Source organism: Kogia breviceps, chromosome 17, assembly GCF_026419965.1.
Source record: "Kogia breviceps isolate mKogBre1 chromosome 17, mKogBre1 haplotype 1, whole genome shotgun sequence".
Classification (NCBI taxonomy): Eukaryota; Metazoa; Chordata; class Mammalia; order Artiodactyla; family Physeteridae; genus Kogia; species Kogia breviceps.
Genome location: NC_081326.1, coordinates 62,622,232 through 62,641,545, shown reverse-complemented (window position 1 = coordinate 62,641,545; position 19,314 = coordinate 62,622,232). Strand labels below are relative to the sequence as shown.

The following is a 19,314-nucleotide window of genomic DNA, read 5'->3' as shown; positions in this document are numbered from 1 at the left end:
TCAGATCACAATCCTTTGGGGTCTCTGAATTCTTTTTGCTCAGGGCAAAGTACTTCTGTGGTACAACCTGCCAAAATCTATCTTCTTTATTGTAGTCACATATTTTTAAAATGACCATCTGAAACTCAACAAAGTTATCTAAGTTTAGGGTCTATATTTTACTCTAAATTATAAAAATAATTTAGGTTGTATTTGTATTCCTCTTACCAAAGTTGATTCACTTTCTCCCAGCATCTTCCAGGTCAGCCGAGCCAAATGGATATATGGTCTTTCCTTAGACTGACTGACTGACTGACTCCTGAGGAAATGACTGCAGGTGTCCCTCCAGAGCACAAGGCAGAGGATTTGAGTGGAAGTTTCTGAGTAAGCAGAAGACTCATCTAAGAGCAAAAGGTTGCACAGCCCTGTTATAAGAAATTTGCTCATTTTTACAACAGAACCATGGAGGACGTGAATGAGAGCTAGTGCTATATGCTGGTTTAATGCCAAACATCTTTTATCTGGAATTATATGATGAAAGCCAAATTTCCAAAACATCTTTAGGAAGGAAGACTGATCAATGTATTTTAAAGCAATGGTTCCCATCTATAATTGAGACATTCTTGGGTATCCCAGATTATCAAAGAGGGACACAAAATCTTCAAAACAAAATTAATTTAGGTCAATTTTATTTAAAAACATATATAAATAGGCCAAACAACACTTAAGCCTGAGAGGGCTGCAATCTTTGCTCAGAACAGAATGAATGGTCCAGAAAGACTAATACTTATTGCTGATTGAGCTCACAACGTCAGCCTTCTTCAGGCAGCAGCACAGTCACCAGCAAACATTTTACGGGCACCTTTTATGGGCATTAGAGATTCACAGAGCAACGGGCCACAGCCCTGCCCTCAAGGAGCTTACAGTATAGCTGGAGAGACATGAACCACCCAAAACAGACACAAAGTCCACACATTTATCATAACAAAAGCAATTACTGGCATAAGTCTTCACAATTTTTAACAAATGAGGAGTAGGAATATCTGAGCAACTACATCAAGTTTCAACCTGACATACCAAAAAAAAAATTGTTTCTATCTATTCTTTTGTTCACTTATGCTTCAACTCAATTGACTTAAAAGAGGAAAGCATAATTCCAAGCCAAATGTACCATCATAATGTTTGCTGTCTCAGATGAAGGGGTGGATTGTTCACGTCCTAGAATTTCTCCATGGCACTACATCCAGAGGTCAAGTTCAGTAGTTCTGACTGCCAAACCGATGTACAAATTCAGACAGTGAGTAGACGGCTCCCCATCCTACCTCAGGATCCATACTGATAAAATCATTCAGGTTCATTTTGGAATCTACAAAAATAAATGAAATAAATGTCCACTGAAATCACAATTCTGGCTTAACAGCAATAAAACAACCCAGAAGATCAAAAGTAGGGAAAATTATTCAAATGTTTCATAAGGGGTCAATATCACTTCTCTGGTATTCTTGTCTCAAATGTATAATATTAATCTAATCATGACAAAACATCACACAAACCCAAACTGAGGGACACTATACATAGTCAATGACCAGTACCCTTCAAAAGGGTAAAAGTTGTAAGGAAGAAAAAAAAAATTGTCACAGATTGAAGGAGAATGAGATGAGGAGACATGACAACTACATGTAATATCCTAAGTTAGATTCTGGACCAGAAAACAGAAATAGGGGGAAAAGTTACAAAATTTAAGTAAGGTCTACAAGTTAACAGTACTGTGTCAATATTTTCATACTGATTTATTATTTTCTTGATTTAGATAATTACACTATGGTTTTCTCAGATCCCCCGGGAATCTGAGTAAGAGGTATATAGGAGCTCTCTGTACTGTTTTAACCAATTCCCTAGCAGTCTGAAGTTATTTCAAAATGAAAAGTTAAATGAAAAAAATGCATAAATAAGCAAACTGCCAGTTTACTGGATACAGCTGCCAAGTTATAGGAAATACAGAGGATACAAAAGAGATACAATCAGCAAAATCCAGACCATTTCTCCCAGATTCATTTCTTCAACAAATAAATTACAAGAAAAAAAAAAGAGAGAGTGGCACTCAGAATCTCTACATATTAAAAAAAAAAAGACTCTAAAGAGACATACCAACCAAGCACGATGGGGGGGTTTTATCTGGACCGTGATTATCTGGACCTTGATTCACATGAACAAACTACATGAAAAAAGATTATGACTTCATGAGATAACTGCGATAATCTCAACACTGACTACAGAGATATATGTTGATTTTAAAGAATTACTGTTAATTTTTTTAGATGTAATAATGGCATTGTGGTCATATACTTTTTTAACTAATCCTTATATTTTCGAGATTCATACTGAAATATTTAGAGTTGAAAGGATATAATATCTGGAATTTGCTTCAACATAATACAAGAAGGGGGAAAGTGGATGGGATATAAGTGGATGGGATATCAGCCGTGAGCTGATAACTGTTGAAAGTCTAATATACTGTTCTGCCTAGTTTTGTATAAGATTTAAATTTTCCACACTACAAATTTTTAAGTGTATACAGAGATGCTTCTACTCATCAAAGAACCGTTATGGGAACTACACTTCCACCATAAACTGTCAGAAAAGTGGACAAAATATATTTAGCAACTGTTTCCAGGCACCAGACAATGGGCAACACACGACTGACTGCTAAGAAAAGAGGAACAAGGGCGGGAGCTGTAGGATCCCTTCAGCTCACTGCCCGGTGGGCTGTTTCCAGACCACAGCACCGAGGCAGGGACACAAACAGCATGAGAGCTTCCCGCTGATGGGAAGAGAGAGATCTAAGTTCAGGAGGGCCTGGCAGCTACATGTGAGGGACACAGTGTGGGAGAGGAGAGAACTACACACAGAGTGTCCCGGATTTCTGCAGAGGGAACTCACTCCTCTACTCCTAATCTCATGAGGCCAGGAAAGAAGCACTGTAAAGCAGTCAGTCTAATAACTCCCAGAACTTCCATGGTCCCCACCAGCCAGGGTAGAGAGAACTCATAACACATGGGCATTTGATAGAATCCTCAGAAGGGTCACACCAGAACAGTGGGGCTAAATTAGCCCTGGGTGAAAGGCTGCTTTGAACCTGCACTAAAAAAGCCTGAAACCCAGCCCTGAAAGGATCCAGCTGACCCCCAGGAATTTAAGTGCATGACAGAACCAAATCCAACACTGTTTTTAAAAGTATGTCAAATTCACAAAGCTCGGCACCCAACCAAGTATTATGAATCACACAAAGAAACAGGAAAATATGACTCAACACCAGGAGAAAAATCAATCAACATTCACAGACAGAAACGACAGAGATAACAGAATCAGCAGACAAGGACCAGCTATTATAAACATGCTCCATATACTCAAAAGGGTAGAGTAAAACATGAGCATGACAAAGAGGGAAATGGAAGATATTAAATCAGCCCCAAATGGAATGTCTAGAGATGAAAAAATAAAATATGTACAATGAAAAAAAAAAGCACTGGATGGGATTAACAGCAAATTAGTTAATGAAGAAGAAAAGATCAATAAATTTACAGGCAAAATAATTATTCAAAATGAAGCACATACAGAAAAAGTGTGAAAAAAAATGAACATCATTGACCTAAGAGAAGTAATAAGCCATCTATCATACGTGTAGAGGAAGGACAAGAATTTTTTTTTAAAAAGGGGGAGAGGTCAGAAAAAATATTTGAAGAGATAATGGCCAAATGTTTCCAAATTCGATGAAAACCATAAATCCACCAATCTAAGAATCTTAACAAACCTCAAGTTGAATACACCTAAAGAAAACGATGCTACAGTCCATCATAACCAAATTGCTGAAATCGAGAGACAAAGAGAAAAAACCTTAAAAAGCATCCAGAGCAGGGAAAAAACACACACTACATTTAGAGAAACAAACACAAGAACAATGGCATGCTCCTTGATCAGAAACTAAGCAAGCAGAAAACAAGAGAGAGACACCTTTAAAAAACTGAAAGAGGCTTCCCTGGTGGCGCAGTGGTTGGGAGTCCGCCTGCTGATGCAGGGGACGCGGGTTCGTGCCCCGGTCCGGGAGGATCCCACGTGCCGCGGAGCGGCTGGGCCCGTGAGCCGTGGCCGCTGGGCCTGCGCGTCCGGAGCCTGTGCTCCGCAACGGAAGGGGCCACGGCAGTGAAAGGCCCGCGTACAGAAAAAAAAAAAAAAAAAAAAAAAAAACTGAAAGAAAAAACATGTAAAACTAGCATACATTACCCAACAAATATATCTTTCAAAAGTGAAGGTAAGCACTTAGGATACAGAAATCTAGAAACAGTCACTCCCACCCTTACAACAAGAAAAGCTAGATAATCAGCAAAAGCAGGACTTCTGCTGAAGTCATCAGAGAGCCAGGGATGCACGATGACCAAGGAATCCAAAATAAAGCAAAAACAGGTGCCTCCCAGGAGAGATAGGGCAAAAGTTCTTGCTTTAATGGGGTAGATGCCAGACTCCATGTAAGTCAGCTAAAATCTTTAACAAATGGCTAAAGAAAACTTCAACTTCTGAAATACAACTGTATTCATCTTCTAGGGCTTTTTAATGTAAGTAAATAAAAGATGATTACGATCTGCAGGCATTCATTACCTAATAACATATAAAAATAAAATAAGAATTTTTTTAATTTTTAAAGATCAATGTATAACAAATCAGCACTTGCCTATAATCTCCCCAAGAGGCATTACAACATTTCTGTTTACATAACACTGGTCCTCCAGCTGGGCTCAAATTAGCCAGTGTTACTGTAACACGTCATCTGAGACAAGGAGATGAGAGGTAAATGCAGACAAAAGGCAGCAAAGGGCTCAGAAAGAGAAGGGGACAAATATGGTAGACCCTATGACTCAGCCCAAGGCTTGGGAAATGTCCTTAAGAACTGAACCATCTGTGGCTGGTACTGGAACTGAGCCTTCAGAACAAGGCTGCAAGACTGTGAATCTCCATTTCCTTCTTTTTTCAGGGAGGGGAGGAAAAAAAAAAAAAAGAGTTCCTTTATTTAAAATACACTAAATGCTGTATTGAAAATAGTGGGCCTGCAGACACATGACCACCAAAATTATTAAATGTATAGGCTTAATTGTAATGTGAAACACATCAAATGTACTAAATTTTAAGCCCTCAAGGCCAATTCCATAACTAAAAGCAGGGGACCAAGGAAAGCTGCTATGAAAAAAACAAAGCTGCATCAGTTTAAAGTCTGATGTCTTCTTGAACCATTTTTTTTCTTTTTTAACCTTTTTTTTAAATAAAGCAATACTAATCAGCTAAAGGTAATTCCCCTGTCTCCTAACTTCAAATACATTCCTTTGATAAATACAGGGCTTGAAGTAATGGATTTACCACACGAGAGAACATGAACATGTGGTTAAATTACTACACGAGAAACCAGTATGTTTACCCCACATTCAGAGCAGATTCCTTTGAGTTCCAATGTCAACCTCAGGAGGCCCCTGATGAGCTAGTTACATAGAAGGCAAAAAAAGATACCGCACTCCCCGCTCCTGAGCACAGGGTACTAATGGAGCCTACCTCCTTCCAGCTGGGCACCGGGGGCAGGCAGAGGGCTGAACCTTCACGCTCTCCAGTGCGTCTACCAAGTGAAGAGTAAGCGTAAATAAGACGTGAAGGGCTTGGCACAAAGCCTGGCACCTTTGCCAGGCACCTCCTGGGAAGTAGTCATTAAAACCCAAAGGAACGACCGGGGCTGACAAGGTGGTGTTTACTGAAGGTCCACGACGCGTCAGGCTCTGCGTTAGTGCTCACGTGTAAAAGAGAAACGGGGAGCCGTGCAAGCATTGTCCAGACCACGCCGTCCATGCAGCAGGGTGTGTGAGACTGAAAGCAAGACCCATGATGCCCTTTTCTGACCTGAGCTATCCCAATTCTAATGCTGAGGCTGGGAACCAGGTTGGTGAACCCAAAGAAACTCCAATATAAACTTTAAAAATCATGAGAGCTTCTCAGAGAGCCCCAAAAATCAGAGCTGGAATCCTCTTTCAGTGTTCACTCATTTCAAATACACCAAATATATTTTTTACTTTCTCCCCTGCTGAACTCTGAACACTAATGTCCTATTTTCCTGGCATCCTTCATGGCTTACAGAGCATTTTGACTCAGATGGTATCATCCTTGTGAGGGGATGTTTCACCAATAAATGGCAACATTGCGAATTAATTCCCACCATAAATAATGTTTCCAACTCAGATGAATGCCAAACAATAGTAACACGGTGAAGAATCCTTTACCTACTTAAGGCTCGATAAATTCGTAATTGGACTGATGCCTGAAAGCACATAAATGAAATGAGTGGGGCAATAAAACCTGCTAGCTCTCACCTCCTTCTAATGCAGACTTTGTCACAGAGCCAGTGAAACGACATTTCACGTATCCCAAAGAGGCAATGGGAATTTCCTTCACTATCACATGACACCCACCACGGCAAGGCGCTATTAGTCCCACTGTTAAGCGGCACAAACACGCAGATCCCCCCAAGTCCAGGGCACGAGCAGCAGGTACACCCAACGGGGTTCCATCTCCCTCACGCCTCTCCTCTCCCATGAGTTCCGGTGCCTTCCGGTCCTGCTCTCTGTGCCTTAATTTCTGACTCTGATAAATATAAGAACTATACTCCCTGTTACCTCTTACCACTCAGGGAGTCTTACCCAAAGAACAATGCACTTCTTGTCCTTGGTTAAGGGAACACGCTCATCTGCACAGCGATGGAAAGCCCCTCTGAGAGAGCATCCTTGGCTCACCTCCAGTCTCAATGCAGGGATATGACGGAGGAGGTTCTCTCCAGTTCCCACTGGAGTCTTTCATGTGAGATCGGTCAGAAGCAAAGTTCTTCAAATATGAATCTGCGCGGATCACTCTAAATTTCCTGTACATAAACCAACATTCGTTTATATCACAGTTGAAATTCTAACTCAATTCTCAAATAGACTCATTTTCTATGACATGCACAAAACTAGACAGGCATTTTTATGCTATTAGTGACACACAAATATATATGTAGCTTTAATACCTGTTAAAGTAGCCATGAGAAATGATCAGCTGAAATCCCAAACTACAAAGGCACGGAAGTTTAGCCGGTTGCCTTTACTTGCTCAGTGTATGTACGAGGGGCAGAGGGCATAATGTCCAGGTGCTGCCGTCACAGCCCTCTGACTTCTGTCATCTCCAGGCATCCAGCTCTGCCACCAACCAACCACCCACCCAAAACGAAGAGTATGAGAGAAATGCCCAAAATGACTGTTGGAAAATATTCTGGATCTCATCACACAAATTTTTAAAGACTGCCAACCTTTATACAATGGACAACCTTTAAAACTTTAAAACATTTTGAATCTTCTGTAGAGCACATGATTCTCAAACATCAACTCAATGGTGAAGACAACACAAGTGATCTTTACAAAACCAATGCAAAAACAAACACACAAAGTAACTCTGTCTAACTGTCAGGGTCCAACTTCAGAAAATAGGTAAATCCACCCTAAATTTCCTCACCTTCTGAACTGTGGATGGATGTCCTCATCAGACTTAAAGGCATCTTCCACATAAGTATCAAAGGGGCAGGGAAATGGCAGGACAGTGTCAAGATCATAAATGAAGCTCTGTCCTCCACTTGAAACATGAAGCAAGACAACGTGGTAATCCTAGAAGTAAAATTTGCTGAAGTTAACCACATTACCTTATGATGGTGTATTCCAAGATTATAGTAATAATGCATATATATCATCAAAAACAGATACAAGGGACTTCCCTGGTGGTCCAGTGGTAAAGAATCCACCTTACAATGCAGGGGATGCGGGTTCAATCCCTGGTCAAGGAACTAAGATCCCACATGCTGCAGGGCAACTGAGCCCGCACGCCACAACTACTGAGCTCGCGCGCCTCAACTAGAGAGCTGGCGTGCCGCAAACTACAGAGCCCATGAGCTCTGGAACCCGTGCGCCACAGCTAGAGAGAGAAAACCCGCACACCACAACTAGAGAGAAGCCCGCGTGCCCCAGCAAAAGATCCCACATACCTCAACGAAGATACTACGTGCCACAACTAAGACCCGACACAGCCAAAAATAAATAAAATAAATAATAAATCTTAAAAAAAAATAAGATTGAAGGCTTAAAAACAAACAAAAAAAACACATACAAGACTAAGACAGTCCTCCTTATACTAGCAAAATAAAGCAAACACAGGGCTTCCCTGGTGGCGCAGTGGTTGAGAGTCCACCTGCCGATGCAGGGGACGCGGGTTCGTGCCCCGGTCCGGGAAGATCCCACATGCCACGAAGCGGCTGGGCCCGTGAACCATGGCTGCTGAGCCTGCGCATCCGGAGCCTGTGCTCCGCAACGAGAGGCCACAACAGTGAGAGGCCCGTGAACCTCAAAAAAATAAAAAAATAAAGCAAACACAAAACCCTGAAAACAGAGCAAATGTCCAGCGACAGGGAACAGTCAAACAGTGGAAATGTTCATGTACATTAAATGTTCACCTTTCGATCCAGCAATTTTACCATTAGGGATCCAGCCTATAGAAAAATGGCCACATGCACGTAAAGGTATATAAACAAAGCAAATCTCTGCAGCACTGTTTATAACACTGAAAATTCAGAAACAACCAGAAGTTCACCAAGAGAGGAATGGTTAACAAACCACGATGCAGCCATAAAATGGAGTCCTACGCAGCTACTGAAGAGAAGTAGGTAAATTTTTGTGGAAATTGAACTAAGTCCATGTTACACAGTTGGATGGAAAAAGCAAACTGCAGATTATTTATTATTTTTATTATTATATATTATATATTAATATTATTTTATTTTTAAAATAGTATTATATATATAGTATATTATTTTTTAAATCTGTGTGTATATAAAGATAGACATGTGCATTCAGAAGTACACATGCATGCATATGAGTAGAGAGAAAAAAGTCTACAAGGATATCCTCCAAACCATTAACAAAGGGGACAGCTTGAGGTGAGCCTGGAGAGGGGAAGGACTTTAAAATGTGGTTGTTATTACGTCAGCCAAGCCCTAATCTGTAGCCATTAAAGAAGAAGAATACAGAGAGCTTCTCCTGCACAGCTGGGTCCCAGCGCTCATGTGAATTCTCACTCTCACTCCCGGACACGGGGCACTGCCCAAACCAGCTAAGGGCTGGAAGGGACGTCAGGGAGGTTTATCAATGGACATGAGGGCAGTGTGATGCTTAGAGCTCCTCAGAAGAAAAACGCTCTCACAGAGAACAGGGCTGCGAGATAAAAAGTTCAATCACATCAATACAATGTTAGAAATACCATCTTACATTTCTACTACTTCAGAGCTTACAAAGCACTTTCTCAAACGATGTTTCATTTATTTGACCCTGTGAGGTGGGGAACATAATTGAGACTGGAGATGTTGTACCATCAGAGCCGAAAGTGCTTCCTTTGGCTCCCGTTCTATCTTAGAAAGCAGAATAGCATCAGAAATGAAAGCTTATTCCCTGTCCTCCCCTTAATGCATCCTACCCTCCAGATACATGAACTAAGCGCTGCTCCCCGGGTAACAGTCCACAACTCCCCTCCCCCAGGCCTGCTCACGTTACTCGGCTCCATCTGTACCACCTTCTCCTCTGCTCTCCCCACATCTACCACTCAAGCTCCAGCTCAAATGCTTTCTTCCCCATGAGCCCATCTTTGATCTTCTCCCACCCCTGCCAAAAGTAGTCTCCGCCGTATCCAAAATCTGTTTCTCTCTTGACATCTTCTACCCTATATTACAGTTTTTAAAAAAATATGTACTCCCTATTTTTTTTGTGGGAAACCATGCTATTAAAATACAGATACGAAGATGAGAAAGATAGGTCCTTACCCTCAAGGAGTTCCTAGAGAAGCAAGTGGGAAACACAAGTCAACTGCTGCAGAACGGTGAGATTTTGAGGTAATTCAGCGGAGGTGGGAGAGCGTGCAGGCACAGGCGCCTGAAGCGGGGTCACCTGGCTCAGCCTCAGCCCCACCGCTAGCCAGCTTCCTCCTCTATAGGACGGAGATAACTGTGGTGTCTACCTCGCAGTATTACTCACAGTATTACTGAGAGAATGAGACTACTATGTAAATAATCAGCCTTATAAAAAGCCAACCAAGGGGGGAGAGGGGCAGTGTGGGCAGGGAGGAGAAGGCAGGCAACTGCTACGGAGCGTTTCACTGAGGAAAGGCTGCCATCACTGCCTCTTGCCTGAAGGGGAGAGCTTCCCAGAAGGAGGACACAACTTGTGGAAAGGCACAAACAGGGACTTCCCTGGCGGTCCAGTGTTTAAGACCCCACACTTCCACTGCAGGGAGCGTGTGTTCGTCCCCTGGTCGGGGAACTAAGACCAGGCAACGAGGCGCAGCCCAAAAAAAAAAAAAAAGAGAGGAAAAGGCATAAACAAGGAATATCCTTCTGGTTAGCTCGGGTCCATATTCCTACATAACAGATGGTTGGTGAACTTGAGAGGGAAAGCAGGCCTCAATTAGGAGTCACCTTCACAGCAGAGATGGGGAACCAAGGACTGCAGGTTCCAGCAATAGCCTCACTCTCTGAGTTGGGTACAGAGATTGTCCAAATGCCTGGAAAAGACCCAGCGGGGCTAGAGGAAGGGACGTCCACTTAGGAAGTGATCTGTTCCTTTGGGGATCGTGCCTCTACCCACTTAGGGAAGCCTACCCATTCCCTGCAACTGAACAGCAGTGAAGCCCAGATCAATCTGCCAGAGACTTACTCCACATAGAAAATCTGTGGGGAGACTTCCTGAAACAAGGTTCCCCACCCTGAGCCACCATGAGCTGCTGTGTAAAGGGGGACAGGTCCTTTCCCTGTGAGTTTCCTGAAGACAGGAAGCAAGACCGTGACTCAAAATCAGCTGAGCACTTCAGCAACGGGCATGACTGCTAGGGCAGATGGACAGTCCGCAACGGGGGTTACTGTAGCTCTGCTAACAATAACAGCTGACTCTTCTAGAGCACTGGCACCAGACACCAGACAATGCTTCAAATGCATTATCTCACCAAAGCCTCCAGTGACCAGAGGAAAACACCGAAGAAAGAGCATAAATAACCTGTCCAGCTCACACAGCCCACCAATGGGAGGACTGGGTTGTGTCCGACTCAGCCTACACTCCTAACCCAACACTGCTGGATTTGGGCTTCAATGTCAGAGCAGTGGATCCCCTGCTGGAGAAGGAAGCAAGAGCACGAGGCCAAGGATTTCACTCTCTTTTGTGCCTGGCATATAAGAGGCACTCAATAAATATATGTTAAGTAAATGAATGAAGCCAATGCAAATGATATCTTATTCTAAATAAGCATCAGAAACCTGATGTTTGTTGCATTATCATGTATGGAGTTTTACTTTATCTTCATGTTTCTTAGCATAAACAATTCCATTCTTCGGGGGACCAGTTTAAGGTGACATATGGATGTGTACTGGAAAGGATCCAGCCCTGCCAATGATCAGCTAAATGACCCTGAGCTATTCACTTTGCCTTTCTTGGCTTGTTTCTTCACCTAAAAAATGAAGGGGTTGGAGCAGATCCATGTTTTCCAAATGCCAGTCATGTTCACTCAGAAGTTTACTAAGAACACTAATTCCTGAACCTCTAGATTGACTAGATCAAAAACCTGTATTTTTTTTTCTTTTTTTTTCTGCCATGTCGCACATCTAGCAGGATCTTAGCTCCCCGACCACGGATTGAACCCAGGCCCCTGCCAGTGAAAGCCCTGAGTCCTAACCACTGGACTGCCAGGGAATTCCCAGAAACCTGTATTTTTAACAATCTCTGGACAATTCTACTGTGCAGCTGGACTAGATAATGCTCAAGTTCCTTCCAGTGCTAAATAGACAAGAGTCTAGATAACAAATATATCTGCTACATCAGCCACTTAAAATCATTCCTATAATTTCAAAATGAAAAGAAAACATGCCCATGAGTGCTTCTACCTTAGACCAAATAACATCTATCGTCAAGAAGTCAAATTATTAATAATTATCATAGTCTTTCTCTACTGCCCCATCATTTCTGCTCTACCAAAACATAAAGACCACTCATGGATTACAAGTACTATTGCATCAGAAGCTGTCTGTGTTGACCATCTTACCCAGATCACAGGTCCATCTCCAGGTCTTGCCTGTTGTTTCCAGATAGGTATCTACAAAATACAATAACTCTCCTAAGCCACAACTTCAGTTAAACCACTACTAAATTCTTTAAGGCAATACATACATGAAAAATAAAATATTTCTAGGCAACCAACAATCAAGGTGAAAGAATGAATGGCTAAGAAGAAATCCAAATCCTTCCAAGTGTCCTTAACAATGAAGAAGCAATAATTAATTACAAGATGTTTTCTGGAGAGTAGAAAGAGACCTAAACTAGGAATTGGAATTCCTGGCAAGTTCAAATCTTGCTTTCCCACTTAATTATTCATGGGACCTCCCTGAGTCTCTATTTCCTCATCTATAAAACGGAGACAGCTGTCTGGACCTTGTCTACTTCACAGAGTTTCCACTGGGATCAAACAAGATGATGCTGGCAAAAGTGCTTTACAAAATATTAAGAGCTTACTTTTCTTAATACTTCATAGAAGTTTACTACAGTTCCATTAAAACTCCAGAAACAAAGAAACCTTTACTTCAAACCTGAGAATATGTGCCTCTAACTTAATTTAAAAATCAAGTTTAATTTAAAAAGCTCTAACTTAATACCTAAAGAAAGGGGATTTTATTTGCATAAACATACCATCACATATTTCCTTACCTGCAAGTAAGGGACTAAGCTCTACTAACTCAGCCATGTCCTGGTAGGAAAAAAATCTCATTCAAAAACAAACTTTAAAATGTTGCTGTATTTTATAAAGCAAATTTTAGAACAGTGCTAAACCCATGGTCTATTTAGCTTCTAATGTAATCCTAAATTTCCACAATCACTCCCCAACTTACCATCTTCCTCTCATTAGATATGAAGACAGCATAACATTCTTCTAAAGGATACTGGTCGTGGTTTTTGATGTATTCACAGAGCTTCCAAATATTTTCTTCACTGAAATAAAGTAATTGTTTAATCAATATAGTTAAGCAAGAACGCTCTATGTCTTTCAAATTTGAACAAAAGACTGATAATGACATTTTAAAAAATTGGTAGAGACCTGAAACACCGTCTCATCCAACAACTGGCTAACAGTTGAACCTTCTCAAAAACGTCTCCAGCAAGGGACTTTGCTGGTGGCGCAGTGGTTAAGAATCCACCTTCCGGGCTTCCCTGGTGGTGCAGTAGTTGAGAATCCGCCTGCCGATGCAGGGGACACGGGTTTGTGCCCTGGTGCCCCCACATGCCGCAGAGTGGCTAGGCCCGTGAGCCATGGCCGCTGAGAGGCCCGCATACCGCAAAAAAAAAAAAAAAAGAATCCACCCGCCAATGCAGGGGGGCACGGGTTTGATCCCTGGTCCGGGAAGATTCCCACATGCTATGGAGCAGCAAAGCCTGTGTGCCACAACTACTGAGCCTGCGCTCTAGAGTCTGCAAGCCACAACTCCTGAGCCCACACGCCTGCAGCCCATGGTCCACAACAAGAGAAGCCACAGCAACGAGGAGCCCCCGCACCACCACGAAGAGTAGCCTCTGCTCACCGCAACTACAGAAAGCCCACATGCAGCAATGAAGACCCAACACAGCCAAAAATAAATTAAAAATAAAAAGCTTTAAAAAAAATAAATAAATCCCCATCAACCTGTTACCAACCTAAACTGTGCGTGGACCCCTCTGCAGACGCAGAGCTCGTTACCTCTGTCGGCAGTACTAGGGTATGGAGGTATTTAATAAACTACTCAAATGCTATGGCAATATTCTGTAAGCTTTGAGTCCAGGGACTTGAGATGCAGCTGGAACTCCAACTCAGCCACTGACAGGTAAGAAGTTTTGGACATCTTGACCTCCCTGAGTGTCTGCTTTTCTCCTCTGTAAAATGGGCATAATCACAACATAAACACTCAAGAAATCTTAGTTAACACTGGTTTCCTGCTCCCCTTTGGAATAGGGCAGGATGGGTATTTTGCAGGAGGACTCCTGACTGGAAAGCCTCGGGACAGCAATGTGGTGTGTCCAGGAATTCTTTTGGAGGGAGCCCCTTGTGAGTGGTATTCCCCGAGCCTCTTCGGTATGGAAGAGGTCCTGACTTTTAGAAAGTTCTTCCTCATACTGAACTGAAATCCACCTTCCTTATACTTCTGCCCCAGATTAATCTCTTCCATATGAGAGGCCTTCAGCTATTTGAAGCAGTAGTAGAACCCTCCAAGTAAAGCAATGTCCAGTGCATCAAACCAAGCCACACTGGTAGCCACACTCCAGCACGGCCATGCCCAGTCACTCCTGGCAGTATTCACAGACCCGGCTTTGGGGTCCTGCCTTTTTCTAATGAGTCACACAGCACCTCTGCTCAAAATGAGCTACACCAACACCCTGCTCACACAACTGACTCAGTTTGTCAAAACATAATTTCCAGCCCCTTACACCATGCTACCTGAAAATGAGGCAAGACACAAACGGCACTGAGGACTGGCACCTTTCTGTGGAAAGACACACTTTCCATTCAGTCTTGCTCTTGTCCACCTGTCTCAACACTCCATACAACTAGGCTTAAAGTACCAAAGTTGAGCATTTGTATTTTTCTATGATTTTGTTTTTCCCTAAAACACCTAAGAAGCCTTAACAGAAAAAAAATGGTGGTAGAGTTACCAACAGGAGATTGCTACTAATTCTACAGGATGTGTAGAACAAAGTAACAAAATTTTACTGTTTCAATATGACATGTAACATGTAGTAGCTAAAATTGTTTAAATCTGGATGTTCTCAGACCAAGTTTTGAGAAAACATTTGTCTGCCCATCCTATAGACATTTTGGAGAGTTGACCACAAAGAGCCTGTGATGTACAAAGCACTGTGCTAAGTGCCTGGAGGATGTAATGATAAATTAGAGCTCACAGATGTTGAGAGGAGCCATACAGATCCATAAATAAGTAAGCACCATAAAGGCCATAAAAGATACACAGAGCAAACAGAGAGGAGGGAGTCATTAATTTTGAGGGAAACAGGAAGATGGAGGAGGTATAGGTCAGAGGGTGCTCCCTGATGTTCCCCTTCCCCCTCCCAAGAATGGGCACAGAGTTAATCCCAAAAGTTCTTGAATCCATATGTACCACAAGCACTATTGGTAGGCTGAATACACATGTAGCTTGGACATACTTTGCCTATCACTTTTCAAGTATGTGTGAATGTTACACAGAGAAAAAGCAAAATTAAACATAAGAGTTGCTGAATTTGTAGTCCCTTTTTATCGATTTTTTTTTTCAAGAGTACAGTACTATGGAGGAGGATCTCGTGAGACTTTTGATGCTAATAAAAATAAGAGGGCCTTATCCTTGGAAATGCTGGGAGTCACTGTTGGAATAGAAAGTGCCCTGGATCGGGTGTGAGTCCTGGAACTCATTTAACTGGTTAAAAAAAAAAAAAAAAGTGGGTGATAATAGTAATGCCCTAGGCACTATTTGGGTAGCAGAAATGCTGACAAAGCAGTATTAGGGCTGGGATTCTGCAAGGGTTAACGGTGATGGGCTGAGGTCAGAGAAGCATGCAGAAGGGGAGAATCCCTAGCACACAGCAAGTGCTCAACAAACGTTTGAAAAAATCCAAAACAATTACAACAGAATCAAAAATGCTTTGCAAACTGCACAGAGCCACACAAACATTGGCTTCCACTATTATCATTAAGCTGGGTCTTAAAAGATAAGTAACATCTGGCAGAAGCTAACAGCAGTAGAGGGGAGGCATTTATTTCAAGTTAGAAGCATCCGCAGGAGCAAATGTAGAAAGGTGCACCTACCTGATGTGTTCAGACAGGATAGAGCACTGGTTCTCCATGAGAGGCGATCCTGCCCCCCAGGGGACATCTGGCAATGTCTGGTGACATTTTGGGTTGTGATAGATTGGGCAAGGGTGGTATGGGCATCTAGTGGGTAGAGCCTGCCATACACAGGATAGGCCCCCAAACAAAGAATTTCCATGCTCAAAATGTCAACAGAGGCAAGGCTGAGAAATCCTCGGATAGAGCAGAGATGGCAGGTTCACAATGAGGTTGAAGGAACAGATGGTGACCAGATCTTCAGATGGCTTGCTACACTCAGGAGACAGACTTTATTGTCTAGGCCTGAGTTCCTTGAAATGTGATTGATGGACCAAACTCAGACTCCTCTACCGTGCTGCTCACATATTCAGACTCTCTGGGGTAGGACCCTAAATCTGCATGTTTTACAAGCTCCAGGTGATTCTCTGGCACGTTCAAATTTAGAATGGCTTTGAGCAGTATGAAGCCAGCTGAAGTTAAAGACCTAATGGGCTAGTGAAGAGCTGGGCAGAGATGCCTGTTAGGAAGGAGTGAAACAGGCCCCTACGGCCAGCTGAGGAGGGTCTGGCCCATGGCTGAAGGAACTAAAAGGAGACGCTCTATTAAAGAGACAGACATCCACCTCCTTATTCTTCCACCGGACTGCTCCACTCCAATCGCGGAGGCCTCCTTGTCATTCCTAGAATACTCTCGCACGCTTCCTTCTGAGAGCCTCCGCACCTGCTGTTCCCCCTGCCTGGCATGATCTCCTGCCAATATCCACAAAACTCCCGCCCTCTTTTTCTTCAGCTCTCTGTTCAAACGTCATTTTATAAATAATACCTTTTGTGGTTTCTGGGATACAAAAGAATTTCTTAGGGATTTTTTAAATTAACATCTTGATTGGAGTAATAAATAAATAATATCTTTAAATATCCTAATAATATAGTGAGTCATCATCCCTTACCTTGTTCTATGTTTCTCATAGCACTTAACACTCCCAAATATGGTTAAACTTGGTTTTGTCTGCTTTTCCCCCAACAAAAATGTAAGAAGTATGAGATCTTACCAGGGAATATGTCTATTTTCTTCACTGCTGTAACTCTAGTGCCTAGAATCATGCATCACACACTCCAATAAACATTTACTGAATGAATGAATAAAACAATGAATGGATGTTAGGGACAACAACTAACAGCACTGAGGTGAGAGACCGGGCAGAAGCAAAGTGCAGAAGAAGCATGGTTCCACCATTACAGAGGCCCCAGGTTCAGCACCACCACTGGCTAGACGTGTGCCCCTGTGCAAACAACAGGCCCCTCTGTGGCTCAGTCTTTTCATGAGGAGAATGATAACAAAAGACCTATCTCCTAAGCATAGATGGAAGTACTTCGCACTAGGCCTGACATGCATGCAGTCAGAGCGGAACAAGTGGTGAGCTCTTCACAGCATCGGTTTGGTGACCATCTGGGAAAGGCAGTTTTAGAGGGCCCTAAGGTTTTTCGTGCAGGGACTGGAAAGTGGGGTTAGAAGCCATTATTCAAGCAACAGAAAGGTAGGTGTGGGAGTGAAAAGGACCAAGATAAGAGTGGTGATTCAGCCACAGAGGTGGCCTAGGACAGGGGTACAGTGCGTGGACTCCACAGCCAAACTCTGCGTGTAAATCCCTATTCCTTCACTCACAAGCTATGTGGCCTTAGGCAAATTACTTGCATCCCTCTGTGCTCCAACGTGCTCACCTTTAAAATGGGGACAACAGTACCGATCTCCTCGTGTAACTGTGGGGCTCACATGACTTCGTTTACATAGACGTCTCAGAACAATTCTTGGCATATATCAACTGCTACGTGTATATGTAACCACTATTATAATGACGCCACGGCGGTTCAGATCCTGGTTTCTGGTACAAAAGGGCCTGAGTTGGATTCCGGGCTGCTATTAGCTGGGTGATCTTGGGAATGTTACTGTAAGACCTCTGCGCTTTCATTCTCTTCCAAAATTAAGATAACCCTCACATCAGTGAGAAACCACGCACGCTTCAGCGGAATGATTTCCAAAGGCTCTCTGCGGTCCACCCTCCGCCTCCAACTCCCCTTCCTGGCCGCCCAAGCCAAAGGAGCCGGGCAGAAGTAACGCACCACCGACCCTACCACTCCTGGCGAATACCCCACCCACCCAAACGCCCAAGCTCGACTCAAGGAACAAGGGCTGTCACTCTCGCAACCCCCTCCCTTCAAACCGGAAAACTCGCCAGCCAAGGCCCAGAGCGCCCCCGAGGAGGGGCCGGGAAGAGGCGGGGCTCGGCTGAGACGCCGCGGCCGAGCGGGCCAGGGAGCTGCCGGGAGCCGCCCCCGCTCCCCCTCACCAGTAGCAGCTGTTGTAGACACAGGCGTCCCGCGGGGGGCTGGCCGGCTGGTAGCGGGCGGCTGCGGCGGCGGAGACGTCCCCTTCCATGGCGGGCCTCGGTTCAGGCCTGAGGCGAACCGACTGGACGAGCCCCGCGGGCCGACTTCGCCGAAGGCGTTGGCGCACTACGCGCAACGCGGGTTCGCGGGGCGGAGTGGGCGGAGCGGGCGGAGCTCGAGGCCGCTTCTGGCGTCCCCGGGAGGTGGGGCCTGGGGCAGGGTAGGCGGAGCCTGGGCGAGCCGGCGCGCAGGATCCCAGCGCAAGGGGTTTGAGACGCGCGTTGCGGATTCCGGAAGGGCAGAGCCGGGGCGGGGGGCTGGAGGGGGTGTGGTCAGTGGGCGGACGCGAGCTGCCCTGGGTTGGTGGGGCACGTCCTGTTGGGCGGAGCCTGGGCGGGGCGAGCGGCGCAAAGTCCCGGCGTGCTAAGCTTGGGACGAGGTGGGCGGAGCTCGAGGCAGTGCTGGTCCCGTGAGGGTGGAGACCGGGCGACGTAAGCGGATCCGGTGTTGGGTGAGCTGCGTGGGTTCACAGTGGGCGGAGCCCAGGGCGAAGAGGACTGCGTGGTATTTGGTGGGCGAAGCCCCGCCAGTTGGGTGGGGCCAGGGGCGGGGCGGCACGTGCTCCTAGAGCGGCTGCGGCGCCAGGTTTGCTGGAGGTTTTGGGAACAGAGGGGTTGTAATCAGCGTGGGGGGAAAGCGGGTCACCGGCTGGGCGCTTGAGACACGAGTCAGGGGAGGGCTTGGCGTTGGTAAATGGTGCTTCATGAGTCACCGAGGAGTCCGAGACCCTGTAACCTGTTGCAGGCTGTGGCAGATGAGACTCGGAAGACTCCACGTGTGCAAGTGAAATAAGAGGACCTCTGTGTGAAAAACAAAGGTTTAGTTTGAGTCTGGAGTTGGGGCGGGGGGGAGCGGAGAGGATGACGGGGGCGGGGGTTAATTCCAAATATATTGGCTCAGAAAGGTATGT

The 19,314-nt window shown here is 44.4% G+C and overlaps 1 protein-coding gene across 8 annotated transcripts; it reads right to left on the bottom strand.

Moving 5' to 3' along the window:
* Positions 1 to 651: 651 nt before the first annotated feature.
* NTAQ1 (N-terminal glutamine amidase 1) lies at positions 652 to 18,629 on the bottom strand. Of its 8 annotated transcripts, XM_067017455.1 has the most exons (8): positions 18,305 to 18,391; positions 13,803 to 14,018; positions 13,210 to 13,349; positions 13,004 to 13,103; positions 12,163 to 12,213; positions 7,552 to 7,700; positions 6,801 to 6,925; positions 652 to 1,345 (listed from the first exon to the last, which is right to left on the bottom strand). In XM_067017455.1, the coding sequence occupies exons 3-8, from the start codon at positions 13,224 to 13,226 to the stop codon at positions 1,236 to 1,238; spliced, it is 552 nt and encodes a 183-aa protein (XP_066873556.1). In that variant the 5' UTR covers positions 13,227 to 13,349; positions 13,803 to 14,018; positions 18,305 to 18,391; the 3' UTR covers positions 652 to 1,235. The 8 variants fall into 8 exon arrangements, with proteins under 8 accessions (XP_066873556.1, XP_066873553.1, XP_066873560.1 ...); XM_067017452.1 differs by lacking the exons at positions 13,210 to 13,349; positions 13,803 to 14,018 and adding an exon at positions 5,575 to 5,635 and having other exon boundaries at positions 18,305 to 18,621; XM_067017459.1 differs by lacking the exon at positions 13,210 to 13,349 and having other exon boundaries at positions 18,305 to 18,619.
* Between the last annotated feature and the right edge of the window lie 685 nt (positions 18,630 to 19,314).

Bases quoted from the DNA above. Each gene is read 5' to 3' on its own strand.
- NTAQ1 (XM_059042804.2), bottom strand. From the start codon at position 18,393: ATGGAAGGGGACGTCTCCGCCGCCGCAGCCGCCCGCTACCAGCCGGCC. The intron at 6,926-7,551 runs GTGAGGAAATTT...GTTTATGTACAG, and splicing joins ATCCATCCACAGTTCAGAAG to GAAATTTAGAGTGATCCGCG. The intron at 1,346-6,800 runs GTGAGCCAAGGA...TTATTTTTGTAG, and splicing joins TCCCTGCATTGAGACTGGAG to ATTCCAAAATGAACCTGAAT.